Here is a 21321-nt window from a genome sequence, read left to right as displayed (position 1 = left end):
CGAATGCTTGCACTGCATGGCCCATTTCTCTGCAGTGTGTACAAAATAGAGGTACTAATGGTTGCATAAAGCAGGCCAAACCAAATTCATGCTGCTCCAGTTTACTCACTCTGCACCTGACTTGGTCAACCGACAGCACTTTGCTGATTTGGAAACAAAAACACAGGCCAAAATAGGACCAACTAGCAGCCCACCAGGATTTTTCAAGTTGCTCCACATGGCCCACTTCGGACCAGTTAGTTTCCTACAGCATATTAGCTTGATTGCTAGTTTCAACATTTAACGATAAACCCAATAGTTTAAGCAGGAATTTGTGCTCAACGTTTTACACACATTTTTCAAGATTTCATACTATAACGTAAAAACAATTATTGATCTGTCCCTCCTATGTCTGTGGTGGCAAAACATTTAGTACATTTTGGATTTTTTGTTTTGCAGTAAATGGACTCCTTTGGTGTTTTCTTTTTGTTCAGAATGTATTACAAATGCGTATTTGAAGTTATGCTGATGGGCAAAATCTATATTCACTACTCTGAAAAAGTCGTGACATTTTACCAAATGCATATGAAAATGTATTTCAGTGACTGCAGATGAAATATGAATTAAATATATAAACACGTATATCTTTACTCTCAATGTCTACTATAGGGGCTTCAATTCAATTTATGTTCACTGCTTAGAACCTCTGCTTAAAATATTAGCTTTTGTTTGGGCAGCTCATCATATATTCCAACTACTGTAGTTGCAAAAAGTTGCTGTTGTTTTTTGCTTTGTGTACATACACTTAGACCACAAAAACCATCCAGCCAAAAGCTATTCTGAATTCAATCCAGAAAAAAAGACAAATAAGTATTTACTCACTGCAAGTAGAAATTAAGTCTTTATAGATATATATTCATATAAACAGCACAAATATTTTTATACATCAATATAAATCAACTATTTGGTCAATTCTTAAAACTCATTTTAATATAAATACTTTTTCTCGCTCACTCTCTCACTATGTATATATATATTTATGTGTGTATGTATATACAAATGAAATTAAAAATGGTGGTTCTACCCAATGCAAGTGGTTGTCAGTTCATAAGCCACCCAGGCATGGATGTGGATGATAAAGTGAGCCAGGCCAGTTGGTGTGGGTGTGGCCTGGCACAGTGCATTGCAGCATTTTTTTCCTATTGTGCAGAGAACATGCAATTTTTGTCCGGTTCACCTCAAATATATTCTGCACAAATAAACAATGTTGCAGTACCCACTGGATTTTTCAAGCAACAGCTCTATTATAACAAACCTTGTGTACAAATACTGATATGTGCAAAGAGTGGATTTGCCGAAGGAAAAAAATGTTCACAGAATTTGAACATAAAGATTGACTACTGCTTTCAAAGCCATACTTTCGAGCTAGTTTTGGGATCCTTTCACAAGTTGAATGAGGAGGAGGAGGAGATCAACCGCTCCTTTTCATTCACCATCACATTATTTTGTCACCGTACACAGTGTCATGACTGTCACATCTCGGTTTATGTCAAAGTGAAATACAAATCTATACAAACGTTGCCTTTTAAAGCTACCTGTGTAACAAAACAGTGAAATAGGTGCAAGCGCAATCAGTCAACCCTGAAGATGAGCTGATATGATGGAATGCTATAAGAAGGGATTTGTTGAAGAGCCTCCTGTTGGATATTGCGATGTTGGTCCTGAGCCCTACAAAAAAACAAGCACACAAATCAGTAACTACTTGTTGACTAGAAATAATCAAGTCAGCGTGAGATCCCCTAACTATCAATCACAGGGAGCATCATACTTTTCATACAAAGGTAAGACATAAACCCTTTAATGCTGGAGCGGCCAAAACTTTAGCAAATTTTAGCCTGCCCTTCTTTTTTACATGAGACAGGTGAAATTGGACTTAAATTTCAAGATTCTTAAAAAGGTCTTTGGGTTCATTTGAAAAATTAAGGCCATTAAATGTAATTTGAAAACAAACAAATAAGTAACAGTATTCACTAGCGAAAAATACATTTCAAACATACCACCATCAATGCAGGATTCATTTGAAACTTGAAATGTTGCAAACAAATGTTCACTAAACTTTTGAATTTCAAAAAAAAGGGATTGACTGAGACAGAAGTCCACCTTTAATAAAGTCACATAGCAATATTCTTAAAGGGTTGGGATTATGCCTTTGTCATACAAGATTGACTATTCCTACTATAGGACTATTACTACGACTGAATGAGAAGAATTATTTAGACCAAATCTAGTCTGATGCTTATTTGTCTCACTGACCAGAAAAGGGTTACTGGAGACCATTGGCCCAGCCATCGTCTGCCCAAAAGGAGTCACCACTGGCTTGCCCTGGCCAAAGACTGAAAAGCCTCCACCTGCACAACAAGTCCATAATACAGATAATACAATCACTTTTTCCCTTCTGAATTAAATGTAACCTTGAATGCGCTGCCATTCTTTAGCATTAGTGATCCTTAATTTAATGCACCATTATCCACACTGATGCGCACACGCGCACACACCGTTGAGTTGCTGGGGATACGCTGCAGGTTGCGAGTAGGGCACCTGGCCAGGAAAAGGCTGCTGAAAAGTTCCACTAAAGCTGGTAGGGAGGTTGTAGGCTGCAGTGTTGCCGAATCCAGCAGGCATACTCATAGATGCGGTGCCAAACGAGGCTGTAACAGAGCAGGATAGCAGACGGTTAAACGCCAAAAGTGTTTTGAGTTAGTTTCATATTTTTGTAATTTGACAACACACTGCTTTCAGGTACTGTAATCTAAAGCATGTTTTCAACTGCAAGGAAAATATACGCTTGGTGCGGCTGAACATGATATTTCTTTTTTAATATCCAGGTATTACGAGGTACTCTTGGGCTATAGATCCTGGATAAAGGCTAAAGCCATTTACTTTTTCCCTAAAATGATTTGGTGCATTGACTTAAGCATGCATTATGGGAAAAAAATGCATTTTTCTCAGAATTTATCCTATATGCAGCGATAAACGTTTTTTGCAAGTGTGTTTAAAAAGTGTATTTGCAAATACGTTTGAACATACTTGCTAATACAGTTGAACATACTTGCATTTCAACATTCAAGCAAGTATAATGAAACACATTGAAAGTTTGAAAAGAATTGTTTTCTTTTTTTTTTTGGCGATTCCATTTCATACACTTTATTGATGTACAAAACAATGTCCTTAAGGCGGAGAATTCTACATTGCGGAATTCAGTTATCAGGTGGGAGTTCCAGTCCCCATCAACCACAATAAGCGAGGGATTACTGTAGTAGATTTCAACAATATACGTATTTTTTATCCAGGTTAACAACTGTTTGACGAGCAGCACATACTGTATTGTAATGCTTTTACTTTGAATCTGCGGTTCTAGCTTGCAACCCTTTTCTTTTCACACAAAATGATCACGCTTAAGTCACATTAAAGCAAAACAACGAAGTTGTTCCAGTACTTTAACATTATTCAAAGTAAAGTCCCCAGTGCAGTGGCCTATCCCTGTAGCACTTACCAGAATGCAAATGTATTTGTGTGTGCTTAAAATCTTCTACTCCCCAATATAATACAGCTGGGATGGGGAAAAACGCAAACAAAATTGAATATCCGATTTAAGTAGCACACAAGGATATAATAGTGCAGGTTTTACAGAGCAGAGTGATATTCTAGCTCATAAAATCATGAATTGCTGAAAGAAATAGAAATGTGGGCCGCCTCTTTCAAGAAGTACCTGAAGTATATGGTGTCTGTCAATGACATGATCAAATGACTATACGCCTATGTACTTTAAAGTGTTGGACAGCCATACACATTTGAAATAATAACTGTATTATCAGCAATTGTGAAGCAAAGGTTTTCCCTTCAGCTACAAAAGTTGACCAACCTGCTGCTGCTGCACCTGCCGCTACAGTGGCTACTCTGCTGTTGTTCTGGAATGGGTTGGTCGGTGCGGTTGCGACACCAGAAACAGCAAATGGATTATTCGGCGGGGCTGCAAAGAAGACTTATAGTCAGTATACAAAACATGTAATAGCCATCCATTATATTCTGCTTATCCGGTCATGGGGGCAGAAGCCTCAGCATGGAAGCCCAGGCTTCCCTCTCCCCATCCACTTAATCCAGCCCCTCCAGGGGGATCCCCAGGTGATCCTATGAGACTATGTCTCTCCAGGGTGTTCTGGGTTGTCCCCTGGGCCTCCTCTCAGTGGACATGACCGAAACACCTCACAAAAGATGTGTCCGGAAGGCATCGTAACCAGATGCCCGAACCACCTCAACTGCCTCTTCTCGACACGGAGGAGCAGCGGCTCCATTTCGATGCTTGTATTCGAGATTTCATTCTCTTCATGGTCCACTCGGGTTCATTGTCCCCCATCTCCCCCGGAACGTGGGAGAAATTCTGCTGAAACTCTTTCTGACAGGGGACTATGCCAGACGTTCCCAGCAGACCCACAAGATATGTTTGGAACTGCAATGTCTGACCGGCATCCTCCCCCGCCATCGGAGCAAACACACCACCAGGTGGTGATCAGTTAACAGCTCAGCCCCACTATTCACCCGAGTGTCCAAATCTTGCGGCCGCAAATCCGATGATACCACCACAAAGTCGATCGTCGAACTGCTGCTAAGCAAGTCCGGGTGCCAAGTGCCTACTGTACGACTCGTGTATGGATCATGGGGGCCTTACCTGCCAATCACACCACTCCAGGTCTCACTGTCCTTGCCCACATGAGCACTCAAGTCCACTAGTAGACGAGGGAGTCCCTAAGGACTCCAAAAAGGGTGGGTACTCTGAATTGTTGTTTGATGCCTAGGCATAAACAACAGTCAGTACCCATCCCCCACCCGGAGGGAGAGAGAGGCTACCCTCTTGCCCACCAATGGTCCCTCCCGCAGGTGGTGAGCCCATGACAAGGGGAGCCCACGTTATCCTTTAGGGCTGAGCCCGGCCGGGCCCCATAGGTGCAGGCCCGGCTACCAGGCGCTTGCCAACGAGCCCCACCTCCAAAGGCCTGGCTCCAAAGGGTTGGCCTGGTGTCCCGCGTCCGGGCAAGGGAAACTTGTGTCCATCGTTTTTATCCATCATAAGGGTTTAATGAGCCATGCTTAGTTTGGTCCCTCACCGAGGACCTGTTTGCCATGGGTGACCCTACCAGGAGCTTAAAGAACCAGACAACTTCGCTCCGAGGATCATTGGGACACACAAACATCTCCATCACTGTAAGGTGACAGCTTATGGACTGGACATGTAAAGACAGATCACCAAATTACATTGCAAAAGCATTCAAAACAGAAACTGGTAAATACATTCAACATCTTTTTTCAAATACTCTTTCAAATTTCTGGATGGAATGAGTATTGCTGAACATCAGTACCTTTTCTTGGTGCTAAATCAAGATGTGTTTAGAGTCCAAAACAACATTTTACATACAAAATCAATGTGAGGATTCGGGAGTTATCTGGAAATAGTGCAGACTTGCTAATGTAAAGTTAACAAAACTGAAAACTGAAAACTGTTTTCATTTATGAGGTTATTGAGGTTTCTTAAGGATAGAGAAGCTTTCATTTGCAAGTGTGATGTATCAAAACATGATAAAATGCATTAACATGGTTTTTGCCTTACTCACCGCCAAAGGTTTGAGCCATGCCAGGTAGTACATGTTGTGTTTGGGTTGTGGGTACTCCACTCTCTGAACTAAATGAAACCCTGGCCAAGAGCACATGCCAAATAAGACATTGTTAAAAAAAAAAAAAAGGCCTGAATGCTAACGGTGAAGCAGCATGGCGTTTCTCACCCCTGTGTGCTGTTACTAGTGTTATTATTGTAAACACCAGAAGAGGGAGCTGGGGGGCCAAAAACTGTATCGAGTTCAACTAAAGCAGCATAGCGGTCCCCTCCTGTTGCAGGTGCTGGTTGTTTATGAAACACTGCAGAAGCTGAATTCACCCCAGCAGGAATAGCGGCCCCTGAAAGGGAAAGACAAACAACAACACAGCTCAGTAAAGCATGACTATTTCCAGCCAAAGGGATTTCTTTCCATTTAGACGCTGAAGGCAAAGGGTCTGGAACTACCTGCCATCTTTTACCTATTAAAAAGTGTGATATCAATGATTAAACACCTTGAGGCTGAGGCTTGTTGTGGCTAGGATTCACATAGCCAAGGAACCACAAAATAAAACTAGTAGTCCTCCTCAAAAGGGATACTGTCCTAGATATAGATTCGTACAGAATAATAAAAAAAAAAAACAGCCCTGACTTGCCACCAAATGTATTTTACTTGTGACGTATGCACTTTTTTCCCCAATACAGAAAATAATCGCTAATCAAAACAACTGAGCTTGATGAAACAGGCTAGGCAGGAGAGGTTTACCTTGCTCTGTTTTGCCAGAGCTAAACACGTTATCCAAGTCAGCGAGGGCTGCGTATTTATCGGCAGGGATACTAGTAGTCTGTACGGTGTCTCTGCCTGCTCCTGTGAAGTTACTCTGGGAGGACGAACTGGATCCAAAGTCAGCGCTACATGATTTAGGGAAGTTGTCAAAATTTGCAAAACTAGCATTTGCTAGTCCCCCTGAAGCACTGCCTGCATGAAAGAGAGAGATTGTAGAGTCACAAGGGGACGTGGATTGTTGGTGCTCGATGACACAACATTCTGTAAAAGAGCGAGAAGATGACTCGTCAAATTGGAAAGAAGGTAGGCCTTGGATGTGCAGAAGAGCGCTTTTTCTAATCTGCGCGTTTTCACGTGATACGTATACATCCCCCATGACAAATAAATTTAAGTAGAGGTTGACTATGTAAACTCCTTTGAGCCCCGTTTCACCGCTCTCAATATTTGTTACACTTAATAAATTTAAAGGGGGACTCAACCCCAAATCAGTGTCTACTGATGCTGTCTACGTGTCCAGGTCATTATTTGGGCATTTTGGTGCATGCTTGATGAAAGCTTGAGTTTGGGGTAAAAGCTTCCTGTGTGGCACCATCTTTGGGTTAAGCACTGGAGAAAAACACAATTTGGTTGTTTGTCCTCTCATTGGACGAGCAGAGAATAATGATGTCAATTGGTGATCCTGATGTAGCCACTCCGCCATAGGGAGTTGTTGTTATATCACTGCAGTGAGCGTAACTGCAGCTGTCAATCACAGCCAGACCACTCCCAAATTCACATCAATTTATAGATTGATGTGAGCTGAGCACACTTTGCAAAACGAAAGCATATGTGAGAATGTTGGGAAATATGCTTCAAGAGTTATGCTTCACTCAGACTGTTTGGAAACTATTTTATGACCAAATTATGTAGATATTAAGGAAACTTGAAATGGTTAATATTTGTATTGCAACTGTACAGGAGGCAACACATTGCACATTGGATAATAAAACAGGCAAAACCCAGTGTGAGACTTACTGGATGCAACCTGGTGAGGTAGAGGAGTTTCAAATTCACATGAACAGTGGCTAGATGCGAGGACAGTGTATGCTGATAGCCAAACGCAGCAATCGATAGAAAAAAAAAGGAATGAGAAAAATGAGTAATGGGGTAATGAGCAATGTAAGGTGGAGAAAAATGAATTGAACAAGAAAGAAAGAAAGAAAGAAAGAAAGAAAGAAAGAAAGAAAGAGAAAGAACGCATACACAACTGCAAAATGAACAATGTGCTGCTGAAGCCAAGCGGCTGACCACACCACAGACCAAGACAGAAAATCTCAGCCTATAAGAGAGGGATAAGCTAATAAACCTTTAATGTTGACATTCATCAATAAAATTACCTCCACCTCCACCCTGCAAAATGACAAGTTTGGGATCCCTACTAGGGTCTGCTGTTGTGCGTGAAGAGGTTTAATCTGTCACATCAAGCACATGCAAGAAACAACTGGTGCTCCATGAAGTAGCGCATGCCATATGCATCTGCACAGGAAAGTGGCAATCAGTCCCTTTCCATCACATTACATTATTCAGTCCAACACCACTACTCGGGAAGGATAGGCCGGCCAATGAAATGAAAAGCAAAAATCAACCAATAACCAGAAATTTTTCACAACAGGGGACTTTTCACTATAGCAAATCTACTGTACTGTATGTCTCGGACGTAAACATAAAAAATGTGTTGTGCAATTTACAATATGACTTAAGTTAAAGACAATACCATCAAATATTGAAAAAGGAAAACAGAAAGAATATGCCATATATCGACAACAAGAATTTATCTTCATACTTGAATAATTTCTTTCACTTTGCTTCATCTTTCTTTCATCTTTACTACTTTTATCTTGTCTTCAAGTGTTAAGCTCGGTTTATGCTTGATGCGTCCGCAAGCTCTGTGCAGCTCAACGTGTCAAAATGACGTTATTTCGGCAACTTACGCCTCCCTGCATGAAGACCATGCGGGCCAGATTTTCCACAATGCGTACCTTCCGGAATTTCTTCACGAGCGGAAAATATGCCGGATGAATTATTGCCTAAGGAAGTTCACTGGTACAAACACCTTTATGATTGGGCTGAAAAGGACTACTGTAAACAAATCCTGGCGAGCACCATGTTGGAGAGAGATGAGGAGTCTGTTGAATAACGCTTGGAAGAATTTAGATCGTTTGAATCTACTAGGATTCTCTACCTCTGTTATAGAGTAGTGTTGTTTGCCGTATGCTGTAGACTCCATTTACTACCACCTACAGTATGGAAGAATATCATATAGCTGCGGAGGAAAGCCGCACCAAGTATATAGTCCTGCAAAACGCGTACCGGCGGGTCAAGCACAAACCAAGCGACACTTGGCAAATGCAGAAAAAAACATTTCGTATTATGCAACAGGGAGATTTTTCGTTGTATGGGGAAGTAAGAAAGAGGGAAAGGCTTCAAAGTATGATTTTTTTTTTTCACACGAGGAGGTATTTATGCACATGCAGGTTTCATTGTAGAGGAGTTTTACTGTAAGTTAAACTACTGTGTGTAGACAAGGCCTTTGAGTCTTCATTGAACACAACATGCAAGTTTTGGAATGTGTGAGAAATTGCCTGGAGAAAAGCCATGCAAACAAGGGTAAAATATGTAAACGCCATACGAACCATGTCACATCCTAACTGTAAAACAGACATGCCAATCACAAAACAAACATGCTACGCGAGCGCTATATTACCATTATAGTTTTTTTTTTTTTTTAAAGACTGAGTATTTGCTTAAGATCTACCCAAATTGATATACAGTACTTGATATACAGTACATTCGTAGAATGGACTCAAATATCAAACTAATCAGAAATAGTACAAATTGTTTTAAATACTGACACACACTGCATTTGTGATGTGATGTAGTATGCAATTGGGATGTATCCAGTAAAGGTGACTTGCTCTACCTGTGCTTGGGGCTGGGAATGGGGCTTGGGATGCTGAAGGGAAACCACACAAAGATCCAGGAGTGCTCATGAATGCATCAAAATGGGCAGAGTCTGCTTTTGTGTTGCCATTCTGTGCCGCTGAAGGAGAGGTCACGATGATGTTCACATAGGCAGGGCAACAAAGACAATGCGAGGAGAATGACATTTAACATAGTAAAGGACATAGATCAGTCAGACCAAAAAAACAAACAAACATACATACATACACATATATATATATATATATATATATATATATATATACACACACATACATACACACACACACACGCACACATAGGATTATGAGATGAATGTGATATAATCGGGAAGATAATGCCATGTGACCTTTAATGCAGAGCAGCAATAAAAGCTGAGGATTGAGTACACATATGTGGAATGACAACATAAAGAAAATCACAAAGTGTTATGGCTCAAGGAATGGCATCCCTTCTAAAAAGTTTCGACAGTACATCAATCCAGTTTTATTTAGGTTACAAATACACCAATCACTTACTTGTGTGACTGTTGAAATGTGCAAAGTTTGCAAAACTTGAACCGGCGCCTGCATTCATTCTTGGTGGGGCAGCAAAGATGTCGCCACCCAGGTCACTGAGGAGGTCAAACTTCTTGTCATGCTGTAGATGGGTTTGCCCACGACTGCTCACTGGAGACTAGCAGAGACAGGGGATGGAATGGTCAACAGGCCTGTCATACAGGTTAAGTGGTTTGAGTAAACCTAATGTTGCACAAAACCTTCAGATAAATCCGTCTTTTATGAAATCCAAACTATCAAATCTAATACTGTCACTAAACGCATATTTTTAGAAAAGTTTAATCTTTTGACAATTTCATTGATTAATCGAATAAAATTTAATTTTGCAATACAAACCCCTTTTTATCATAGTTGATTTGCCAATTATCATTGTTTACTTTATATTGTATGTGATTAAAAAAAACAACAACAATTAGGCATATTACATAAGAGGGAAAAATGTACTCTCGGAAGTTTGAAACAGTTTCACTGAATAGGTCGTTTTACCAAAGTAACATCAAATATCTCATAATTAAACTCAAAAGATAAACAACTTTCAAGAGGACTGCAGAAATCAGGATGAAATATAAGGATTTTCATCATTTTAAGCTAAAGGCTTTAAAGGATTACTGAATTAGAAAAATGGCGGTCAATTAATTTGACAATTTGATTTTTTTTTTTTTAAAGTTTTGAGTTGTTTCACTTATGTGGACAAAAGATTTCAGAACAAACATACCACAAAAGCAAGCATCATTAAGCAACACAAGGAGACAGTTACACAGTCGTCAACAGTCACCAGAATGACACACACTGACATATACACATTCCAAAAAGGAGGAATATTATCAGGCCCTTCCTCACATGATCATAACATCAAATAATTCTCAACTTCATATGCTATTTGTACATTCTATGATTTACTATATACAATGCACAATATGCAACGTATCAAACACTAAACACTTTCAAATTCAATGACCAGAAATACTGTATAACTAAAGAGTTGTGCATTATACCATTGGACAAGAATACTATGAATTCCAAAACAGCTAATTTACTTATATATACTGATATAATTCCTAATAATATGAAAGATTATTATAATGATAAACAACAAGCAATGTATCTCAAACATGTTTACTTATACTTTTACATATACTCTTATAAATATATACTTTTTTCATGCACTGCGAACAATAGCAATACAACATTGATGATGACAATAATAATAATGATTAAAAAAAAACATAGACAGTGTTATAACAGCACATCCTCTTTCCTATACTTATTTTAGATTTCTTTTCGAACTGCCGTATGTTTGGGCATTGTTGTATGTCACTGATTAGTTGGTTCCAAATGCCCTTCCATATACAGATATACTAAAGCTCTTCATTGTTGTCCTCGAGTAATTTGTCTTGGAGTTGTACAATCCCCTCAAACAACAGCCACACAATATCTGATAAGTTGTTAACTTTGACAGCTCTACTTAAAATGTCATCCTCTAAAATGACAGAAATTCAGTTTTGATTGACACTGACAAAGACATATTACCTGATTAGGTGGGGTGTTCTTGCTGAGATGAAGGGTCAGAGCCGAATCCCCAAGAAGGGATTTAAGAGGTCTAACCTCTGGTGTGCTGCTGTTGCTGCTGTTTGAGGAGCCGGAGATAGACGCGTGGACAGATGCCACTACCTTGGCCTGGTCAGGAGGTACATACCTGGGAAGCAAACCACACAACAAACCTAAATAACACAAGCAAAAAAAGAAATATTCACCTATACTTTCAAATTTAAATGGCATGATTCTTGCCACTATTTGTACATTGTATGCCTTTCCAAATGCAATTCAACATTTTCCTTTAACTGGACTTGAGACCGGCTGTGAGTGGGTGTTGGAGCACTGGCCAGGAATAGAACCTGTACCAACTGCGTGAAAGCCAGTATGTGCCACTACACTTCCAATGGCTTTAACCTGATTCTTACTAATTCGGGTGCAAGTCTAACAGGGGTTTCTTCAGAGTGTCTTACCATCTCTTTTTCTCATATTTTTCTTGAAGAAACTCTTTGACTTTCTGTGGTTCTCTGAAATCTGGTGCTGCTGAGTTTCTCCCATCGTGAAGACCCAGCCAGATCTGCCGACAAACCTGAAACATGTGCAATAGAAAACAAAATGGTTCTATCTTAGCTTGGCTTTTAACACATTACCTGTATATCAAAAGACATGAAATTAATCAACCAAGTCAGTATTTTCTGCCTACTGCATTTCTCCAAATGTAATGTAATAAGATGTCTAATTGCATTGATTACCTCCCGCAAAGTTTCACATCTTATCCATTTCATATTTTGGTGCGCTCACATGTATGCACGTGGATACACCATTGCAATCTATGCCAAGCGTCTCTCTGGACAGACAGAAGGCCACTTGAAGGCTGTAGTATTTATAAAACAGCTCTGGAGGATTTATGACTGCGCTTTAACCTTGAGTCTACTGCTTTGCTACAGCTAGAAATAGACTTCAATTCCCAGGTGACAATGATGTATTTTATACTTCCTGTTACCGAAATTATTGCTGAATAATGATACAAATTAGTTTGTCCAGTATGTCAGCAAACTGAATATGGGTGAAGATAAGAGTCTGATGACATTAAACTGCAGAGCTAGTTTACACTCATAATGGCTCTCCAGATGACTGCAAAATAAATGAGAAAAAAAAAAGAGTGAGACGGAAGCCAAGCTTCAGCTTATGAAACCAACTTTCAAATTTCCCCCAAATTTCCATATACAGTACAATAACCCTGACCTGAACCTTGTGTGTAAACTTGTTTGTTATGTGACACAGTTTGCACAACAGGGATGTGACCACATACATTTGACTTTATTTTCAACATCTTGTACAAAAATACCAGGGCAGCTCAGTTAATTCGCATGCACGTGCGAGAGAGTGTGGCGGCAAAGAAGAAGAATACAAAGACATGATTGAACACTATTCCTGTTGTTGATCAATTTAGTCGGAAGGCAGCAGAAACATTTATCACAGCTTCTATGTGATTGCTACCCGCGATAAGGGAAAGCTACTTGCTCATACAATCAGCAGATTTGTGACAGTCAAACTCCATTCATTAGCAGCGGAGTGACAGGTTGCACTCCCGTTCACAGACGCGTTGCTTTCGTGCATCACGCATGTTTGCAAAATGTGACTTCCCAATTTATGATATCATGGGGAATACTGTAATGCTGTTAACATTTAGCCTTTGTTTGTTCAAACATATTTTTAAGTCTGTTCCTATAATGCAACTGTATTTAAACAAGTACAACATACTTAAGAATATGTCGGAATGTCTTCGAAAATATGTCCATATGTATTTGAGAATTTGACTATAGTACTTAAAAAAACTTTTTTTTTTTTTTAAATTGACAAAGCCTGCTACCTCATTGCCGTTTTTCTGTAGAAATTCTATTTCCTGTTGTGTGAAAGTTGTCATTGAGATGGACTTGACTCTGTTGGGCGGATTCAGTCCTCGTCTGTGGAAGAGAAAAATAACAGACATTCTATATATTGGAATACTGCATACAATTTCTCAAAGAGGATTTGTAGCTCTAAACATTGACAAAAAAATAATAGTTGCCATAATGCCTGTTTCAAATTGAAACAGCATGCAAAGGGATGCATATTGCTGTGAGTGTCATAATTTTTTATACATTTTAATTGAAAAATTAAAGTTGTGCTATGTTTACTCTGAAATGGAACATGTTTGATTTGACCAGTGTTTAATGAGCAATAATATTATTTCTAAAAATATTCAATAGCGACAAAACTAGCGACAGAAGAGATTTGGTTGGTCTATTTTTGCTGCAAAGTATTATCAATTTTATGCTTTGCAAAATAGATTTACAAGATGCCTAGATACATGAATGTAAATCTAGTTTCCACACAACTATAACACATAGGTTGAGTGGGGTTACTTCCTGCCAAAAACAAACCTCCCGAAACAGACATTGTGAACAGAGTTTCTCAAGGGAAAGCCTCCACCTTCATAAGGAATGTGTTTACGTAATGAATTCCAACTCCACCCATTCAGCAAGCACAATTATTGGGGTAAAAAGATGAAGGGGGGGGGGGGGGGGGGGTGTTAGAATAAGTCTTAACACGTAAAACATGTTCCCAAAATTATGGGTCAGTGAGGGTTCATTCATTAAACACGTAACTTGGAAACATGACATCAATCTTTCAACTTGTGTAATTTTAGGAGTTATAGAAGGCCAATTAAACCAGTCACCTTGTTTATCTGAGATTAAAGAGTGTTCTTCTGTAGCAACTCAAAGTTAGAGTATATGTTAAGAGTGCAGACAAAAGATCAAGTTGCAGCATGCACAATGACAACTTCTTTGCAGGTCTCAGCAAGAAAACAAGTTATCTCCACCACTTCCTGTTGCACATGCATATCACATGCTGGTTATAACATAAAAAGATTTTTTTCCTGCCAGGCTTACAATCAGTTCAAGCATCTTTCATACAATCGGTAGACAGTATATGCATGATTTCTGACACTTAGATAAGATGTGATTTAAATGTATTATGATTTTTCCTTCCACATTTTATTCTTAATCAGTTTTTATTAGCCACCAGTAAACATATGAAAGTGATGAATGACAAAAAAATGATTTGTCACAGATAAGCCGCACTGGACTGTAAGCCACAGGTAATAGCATGAGACATTTTCGCAAAAAGATGGTACATGGAAGTTTATATTTTTTGTTTTTGTTTTTTTGTAATTGTCTGCAAACAGCAACATCTTCTCTTTACTGAATATGCCTGAATATTTAGTCTCAATATATTTGTAGAAAATGGATGGATTGATATCAACTAACATTCTGTTAGTTAAATAGCAGTTCAAAATCGAAATCAATACTTCAATAGCATTTTTTTTATCTCCCTTTAATATATTATTTCAGTGAACATAAAAACACATTGCACACAATGCAAATAATCATAAATACGTAAATAAAATCATAAATACTGAGTACTGTATATAAAATTTCACAAATTGTCACAAATATACCCAAAATTGTATACATTCTCCTATTCAATTTAGACATTATAATAATATATAATAATGTATATATAATAATAATATATATATATATATATATATATATATATATATATATATATATATATATATATATATATATATATATATATATATATATATATATATATAAAATAAATAAATAAATAACTAGGTCTCCAACACCCCAATCCAAAACTGAAACATTGTGGTATGCTACAGATTTTAATGCTACCGATATCTGTGAATTGGGCATGGGATGATATCAGAAACTGATGATATAATCTTAAGCAAAAATATCATGGTATCGTGGGATCATGGTATTGACAATATGAATCTAAATATATATACACATATATATACACATATATATATATACATATATATATATATATATATATATATATATATATATATATATATATATATATATATATATATATATATATATATATACATATACATATATATATACATATATACATATACATATATATATATATATATATATATACATATACATATATATATATATATATATATATATATATATATACATATATATATATATATATATACATATACATATATATATATATATACATATACATATACATATATATATACATATACATATACATATATATATACATATATATATATATATATATATATATATATATACATATATACACATATATATATATAATATATATATATATATATATATATATATTATATATATATACATATATATATTATATATATATATATATTTTTTTGGGGGGGGTAGTCATTTTTCCAGATAATATATATATATAGATATAATATATATATATATATACATATATACATATATATATATACATATATATATATACATATATATATATATATATATATATATATATATATACATATATATATACATATATATATACATATATATATATACATATATATATATATATATATATATATATACATATACATATATATATACATATATATATACATATATATATATATATATATATATACATATATATATACATATATATATACATATATATATATATATATATATATATATATATATATATATGTATATATACACATATATACATATATATATATATACATATATATATATATTATATATATATATATATATATATATATATATATATATATATATATATATTTTTTTTTTTTTTTTGGGGGGGGGGTAGTCATTTTTCCAGATAATATATTATATAATATGTAAATATTATAATATGGAATTTGTTACTCTAACATTTACCATGCACAAAAATATAAAAAAAATAACAGAAAAAATGCACAATATTTTTAAAAATGATTGATTTGAAATTACGATTATTGGCCCATGCTTACGGTGAAGGTACGACACTTTCACGGTGTATGTTAAAATTCTAATCAATGGCAACTGGAAAAAAAGAAAGTTTACAAAAGGCCCACATATTTTCAACCAATTCTTTCATTGTAACAGCTTATGGGTCGCGAGTGTGCTGGAGTCCCAGCAGAATTTGGGTCCAAGTCAGGTAATGTTAACTTGAAACAACAAGTTAATATTTTAAATTGTAAAGGAGATTCCCTATGTGTGAGCGTTCGACAGTCCTGTTTTGACGCACGGTAAAATTGAGGAGAACAACGTTTACACACTGATCTGTTTGACTGTAACTTATCTTGCCGACGTTTCACTTTTCTTTTCTCTTATGTTCTCCAAACTAGCTGAAGGCAATAGAGTTTTCCCTCTATATCATAGTAATAAAGTTGTTAAAGGGTATGACAGGGGAAAAAAGAAAACTTTTTGCAATGTAATTCAAACCCTTCTGCTGAACGCAACCAAGTATTAAGTAGTAATCTTATTTTGCCTTGTTTCCTCAACAACCTTTTGATTAATAAGCATTGCCAAATCACTGACCACGTTCTTTACTCGCAATCAATCAATTTGCAATCAAGTCTATCCCTGGTTACATTTGAATTGAATATCAGTATCAAATGGCTAGCATCATTTAAAATGAAACTAATGAAAAGTAAACACTGCAATTATTGAATACAGGTCTAATATTGTTAGTTTTTTGCATGTTGTGTCGTTAACTTAGAGGGAGCAAAGAACAAAATAATAAATAAAAAAAACTGTTACAATGCTAGCAATTAAGAGAACTAAAGAAAATAAGTACCTGCAGACAAAGGCAAAAGAAAAGGTGAAACTAACAAATCTAGCGGGAAATGAAGAGATGACTGTCAAATGGAATCAAAGTGATTGCCATGAAACAGGAAGGACGTGTGCAAGACTGCATAAATAAACAGAACAGGAAGGCCAGATGAACAGCTTATTGAGTTGCCTGATAATGAGCTAATTTATTTTCCTCCAATTTATACATTTCCAAATGGTTTCCCTTAGCAAATCTCTTTTCATGAATGCATGTATGTATTTTTATGTATCGTGAACAAGATGGTAGTAATTAATTAGTAAGTAATTAAAAAATGTACAAAAAGTATGTAAATTAAATTAAGTCAATTAGAAGACTGAATTACAAAAGTTTTTTGAAGTTTCTGAACTGGCAAAGATCAAAAATATATAGTGTGCTTACTGCTTGAAAATTCAAAGGAAAGTAAAAACTTGCATCCGCAGAAGTGAACCCAGTCATAAAATGTATATGGAGAAAATGCTGGTATACGCCACATTTTAGATGATCCAAGTGAGTTTTTCTCATTTATCTAGAACTTGGCTATGAAACTGGCACACAGTAAAATCAACTCCTTAAAGAACAATTTGAATGTTGAAAATACCTTTAGTTGGCAGTATTTTTTTGATTGACTGATTTGAATGAAACAGCTTTTCATTACAGCAAAAAAGTACATCCTTCTAACACTGCAAATTCAACAAATGACTATTTTCAGTTATTATTGTTGAAAAATACTTATTTGAAGGAAGATCAGCGACACTTTCATTCAGTGTATGTTTGCCCCATGCTTGTACGTACGTGCACATGTCCACTTCTTTGTTGGTTCGGCAGACAAGTTTCACGAAAACAATTTCTGTGCATTCATAATATGCTTCGTTTGAAATTTCCTCTTCCTCTCTGTGCTTATAATTTTATCACAAATCTAATATCATGCTATAGTCTCCCCACATCATATGGAATGCTGTTGTCAGTGTTTGTTTTTTGATTTTCTTCAAGCAAACATTTTACCAAGGATATTTTCAGATATTGTGATCTTACTGATGTTGATCACATGTCTAGAGCATGAATTAGCATCCGGCCCTATTGCTCAGTTATTTACTATTCCTGTATTTCTGTGTGTTGGTCTAGCAACTGAGTGGTAACCTTATCCACCTCAAAGTTTTGAATCTATGCTTGGAGCCTTCCACTATGTGGAAATTGCATGTTCATCCAGTTATTGGGTGGGATTTTTAAAGTTTCCTAACACTTTCAACATTCATGGTTCCTTTGCTAATTATTCATCCATCCATTCATTCATTTTCTAGAGCCACTTATCCACACTAGGGTCGCAGGCTTGCTGGTGCCTCCCCCAGCTGACTTTGGGCAGTAGGCAGGGGGATACCTGGAAAGGGTTGCCAGCCAATTACAGGGCACACAGAGACAAACAACTATTCACACACCCGAGCACACGTAAGGAAAATTTACTATGTCCAATACACCTGCCATGCATATTTTTGGAGTGTGGGAGGGAGCCGGAGTGCCCGGAGAGAACCCACGCAAACTCCACACAGAAAGGATGGAGAGAGGTGGATTTTAATTCGGGTCCCTGAACTTTGAGACGAACGTGCTATGCCTATACCTCAAACCATAATTTGTTTCCAGCGGTTGACTTGTAGCCAGGCCTGTTAAATGTCACGGACAGGATTAGCAGCAGTTATAGTTTATTATTCATTCTGTAATTTCCTCCTTTCCCCATATAAAACCAATGTGTTATACTCAACTAATTATAAAACAAAATAGGAATTAATTATTACTTTAGATTATAACAATTATCAAAAAAAAGTACAGTATTTTATTTATATTAGTTTTTAACTACTGCTAAGATAAACTCTGATGCACTCATAAATGGAAAACATTTTGTCAATGCTAACACAAATTAAGTGAAACAGTTTTCACATCATTATTCCACTGTGATGAGGAACCCTAAGAGGACTTAGTAACAAGTGCTATCTGAATGCCCGTCGGCGAACGCTTCACTAATCCCAAATCCCAGGCATCCTACAGATGCTTGATTACACAACTGTACTGTCAATCTTGAACTCAAACAGGCTCTACTATACATGTAATGCAGTCCAAACATCTAAAAGCAGCGATCGGATCGCTCGAGGTTCTATACAAATAAGTACGTGGAGCACTGTAAATTTGGCAAACTCACTTGGTGGATTTGCCAAGCAACTGGTAACATGCGCCGATCGTTAGGTGACTTGGCTTGTAAAATGTCACTTGCTTTCCCCGGTAGCCACGAGAAGCCCAAAGTTAAACAGGACATTAGATCAACACTGACAGTAATGTCATATGTCAACAAGTACATTTTAGAACTCCCTGCAACACCAACGTTGCTAGAGCAACCGTCATTAGCCAGTAGCTAGTAGATAAGTGCTCGTGTTGGTCATGTGCAGGGTTAAAACTTAACATTGTGGTATGTGGCGTGACATGTACACGATACAGGAAGATCGGGCGGCCCGGTAACTCACAAGATGCCCGAGCAGGAGGTACACACGAAGGAGCCCACTGTCATGTTGGCGTAGGTCGGGCCGCGCTGGTCACAGTCAAAGCACTTTCTGTTAGCAGGCAAACTCGTCATTTCCCTCAGCATCTTCAGGTGTTTCTCCTCTTGCTTTCGTTTCGCGCTGGCCGCCATTATTACGTTTATACAACGCGATTTGACTAAAAGGAAACAGAAGGCAACCTGATGTTTGAATACAAAGGTATGTGCTTTATAAAGGTTGCCAACCCGTTTAGCAGGCAGACAGGCAGGGCGGGCAAGGTGATAGATCCGGTGACGGGGTGGCCTCGCGTCTCCTCTTGGAGTTTTGATGGTGCGTTTGTTGTATGCTGGGAGCTCGGAAATTAACTGCAACGCCCTTTCGGTGGCATTATCGAAGGCTTGGCAGCCCGAGTGTATGCTCACAGTCACTACATATTTCCTCGCAAAACACCAATATTTGTGATTTGATCAGTACGTATTAAATTTAACTGTTAGTCATTTAAACATTTTCACTGGAAATGTTTGCCTTAGTAGTTGTTAATCGTGCTTTCCCCAACAACCTCAAATATTTTCAATCACTGTTATATTTTATCGTCTCAACATACTGTTTATATTATTAAAAATGAAAATGGTAATAAAAAAAACGATTTGGACCGTATCCCCACATCAACGTGGATCTGAGAGGAAGATAATTTACAGATGGCCTGAGTACCAGAACGCAGCATGATACGTCAAATCAGTCGTGGATAGTCCAAACAAGACAGTTCTCTTTATTCATTTCCGGGGTCGTTAGCATGTTAACAAAATAAGTATGCCAACCGGTAGGGTTGCTGTGGGATTAATTTACTTATTCATGTGTATTACTGCAGTCGGCAACTGCTATTGCTGAAATCTTGTTTTTACTGATAACAGACGTCTTGTTTTAATTTACTTTAATGCATTGACTTGTTCTATTGTTTGTACTCTCTTCAACAAAGCAGCGCCATCCTGTGGATTGCAGCATCACAGCAGCAGCAAGAGAGAGGCGTTACGTTTCTCCCCTTCTTCTCCCCTTCTGCCTGTACAGCAGCGGTTCTTTAAACGTTTGAGTCCGAGAACCCCGTACAAGTATTTTTATTTCCCCTCAACGGCCCTTAATAGTCCTAATACCAATAAAATAACTACCACTGTAAATCCGTGAACACCATGGAAATTATTGACGGTTTCAAACTCTATATTCACTGTCATCTTCGGTCCGATATCGAAATTAGGCAAATTAAAACAAACGAACAAAGCATCAATGGATTATATTGTCTGCATCCAATATCTCCGATATCAACACTCATATGCAGTTTATTCTGACTCCTGCTCTTCGATTCAATAGCATCTGGAGCATGCAATTCTAACACCCCTCCGTTATCATAACTGCTTATCCTCACTGGGGGCACGGGCGTGCCTATCCCAGTCGTCGTGGGGTAGTACTGTACAGTGTACATCTTGAACTCGTTGTCAGCCGATCTCATATGGAGTAAAAATAAGACAACCATTCATACTCGCAAACACACTTAAGGACAATTTAGAGCGAGAGTGTCAAACTCATTTTTACCGT

General features: G+C 37.3%; 1 protein-coding gene across 6 annotated transcripts; it reads right to left on the bottom strand.

Moving 5' to 3' along the window:
• Positions 1 to 867: 867 nt before the first annotated feature.
• Positions 868 to 20034, bottom strand: agfg1a (ArfGAP with FG repeats 1a). Of its 6 annotated transcripts, XM_088428113.1 has the most exons (14): positions 19720 to 20034; positions 13353 to 13446; positions 11953 to 12068; positions 11477 to 11642; positions 9908 to 10064; positions 9370 to 9489; positions 7425 to 7496; positions 6390 to 6602; positions 5814 to 5985; positions 5646 to 5725; positions 3902 to 4009; positions 2535 to 2687; positions 2293 to 2387; positions 868 to 1707 (listed from the first exon to the last, which is right to left on the bottom strand). In XM_088428113.1, exons 1-14 carry the CDS (start codon positions 19884 to 19886, stop codon positions 1648 to 1650), a joined length of 1773 nt encoding a protein of 590 aa, XP_088284239.1. In that variant the 5' UTR covers positions 19887 to 20034; the 3' UTR covers positions 868 to 1647. The 6 variants fall into 6 exon arrangements, with proteins under 6 accessions (XP_088284239.1, XP_088284240.1, XP_088284241.1 ...); XM_088428114.1 differs by lacking the exon at positions 7425 to 7496; XM_088428115.1 differs by lacking the exon at positions 9370 to 9489.
• Between the last annotated feature and the right edge of the window lie 1287 nt (positions 20035 to 21321).

The sequence above is a fragment of the Hippichthys cyanospilos genome, chromosome 11 (genome assembly GCF_059441005.1).
Source record: "Hippichthys cyanospilos isolate Australia breed blue-spotted pipefish chromosome 11, RoL_Hcya_1.0, whole genome shotgun sequence".
Taxonomy (NCBI): Eukaryota; Metazoa; Chordata; class Actinopteri; order Syngnathiformes; family Syngnathidae; genus Hippichthys; species Hippichthys cyanospilos.
The sequence above is the reverse complement of the archived record's forward strand: the minus strand, read 5'-3'. Positions and strand labels throughout refer to the sequence as shown.

Excerpts from the sequence above, each read along its gene's own strand:
- agfg1a (XM_088428113.1), bottom strand. The coding sequence starts at position 19,886 with ATGGCGGCCAGCGCGAAACGAAAGCAAGAGGAGAAACACCTGAAGATG. Across the intron at positions 10,065-11,476 it reads AGAACACCCCACCTAATCAG|TCTCCAGTGAGCAGTCGTGG; the intron begins GTAATATGTCTT and ends TGTCTCTGCTAG. Across the intron at positions 9,490-9,907 it reads ACATTTCAACAGTCACACAA|CGGCACAGAATGGCAACACA; the intron begins GTAAGTGATTGG and ends CCTCTCCTTCAG.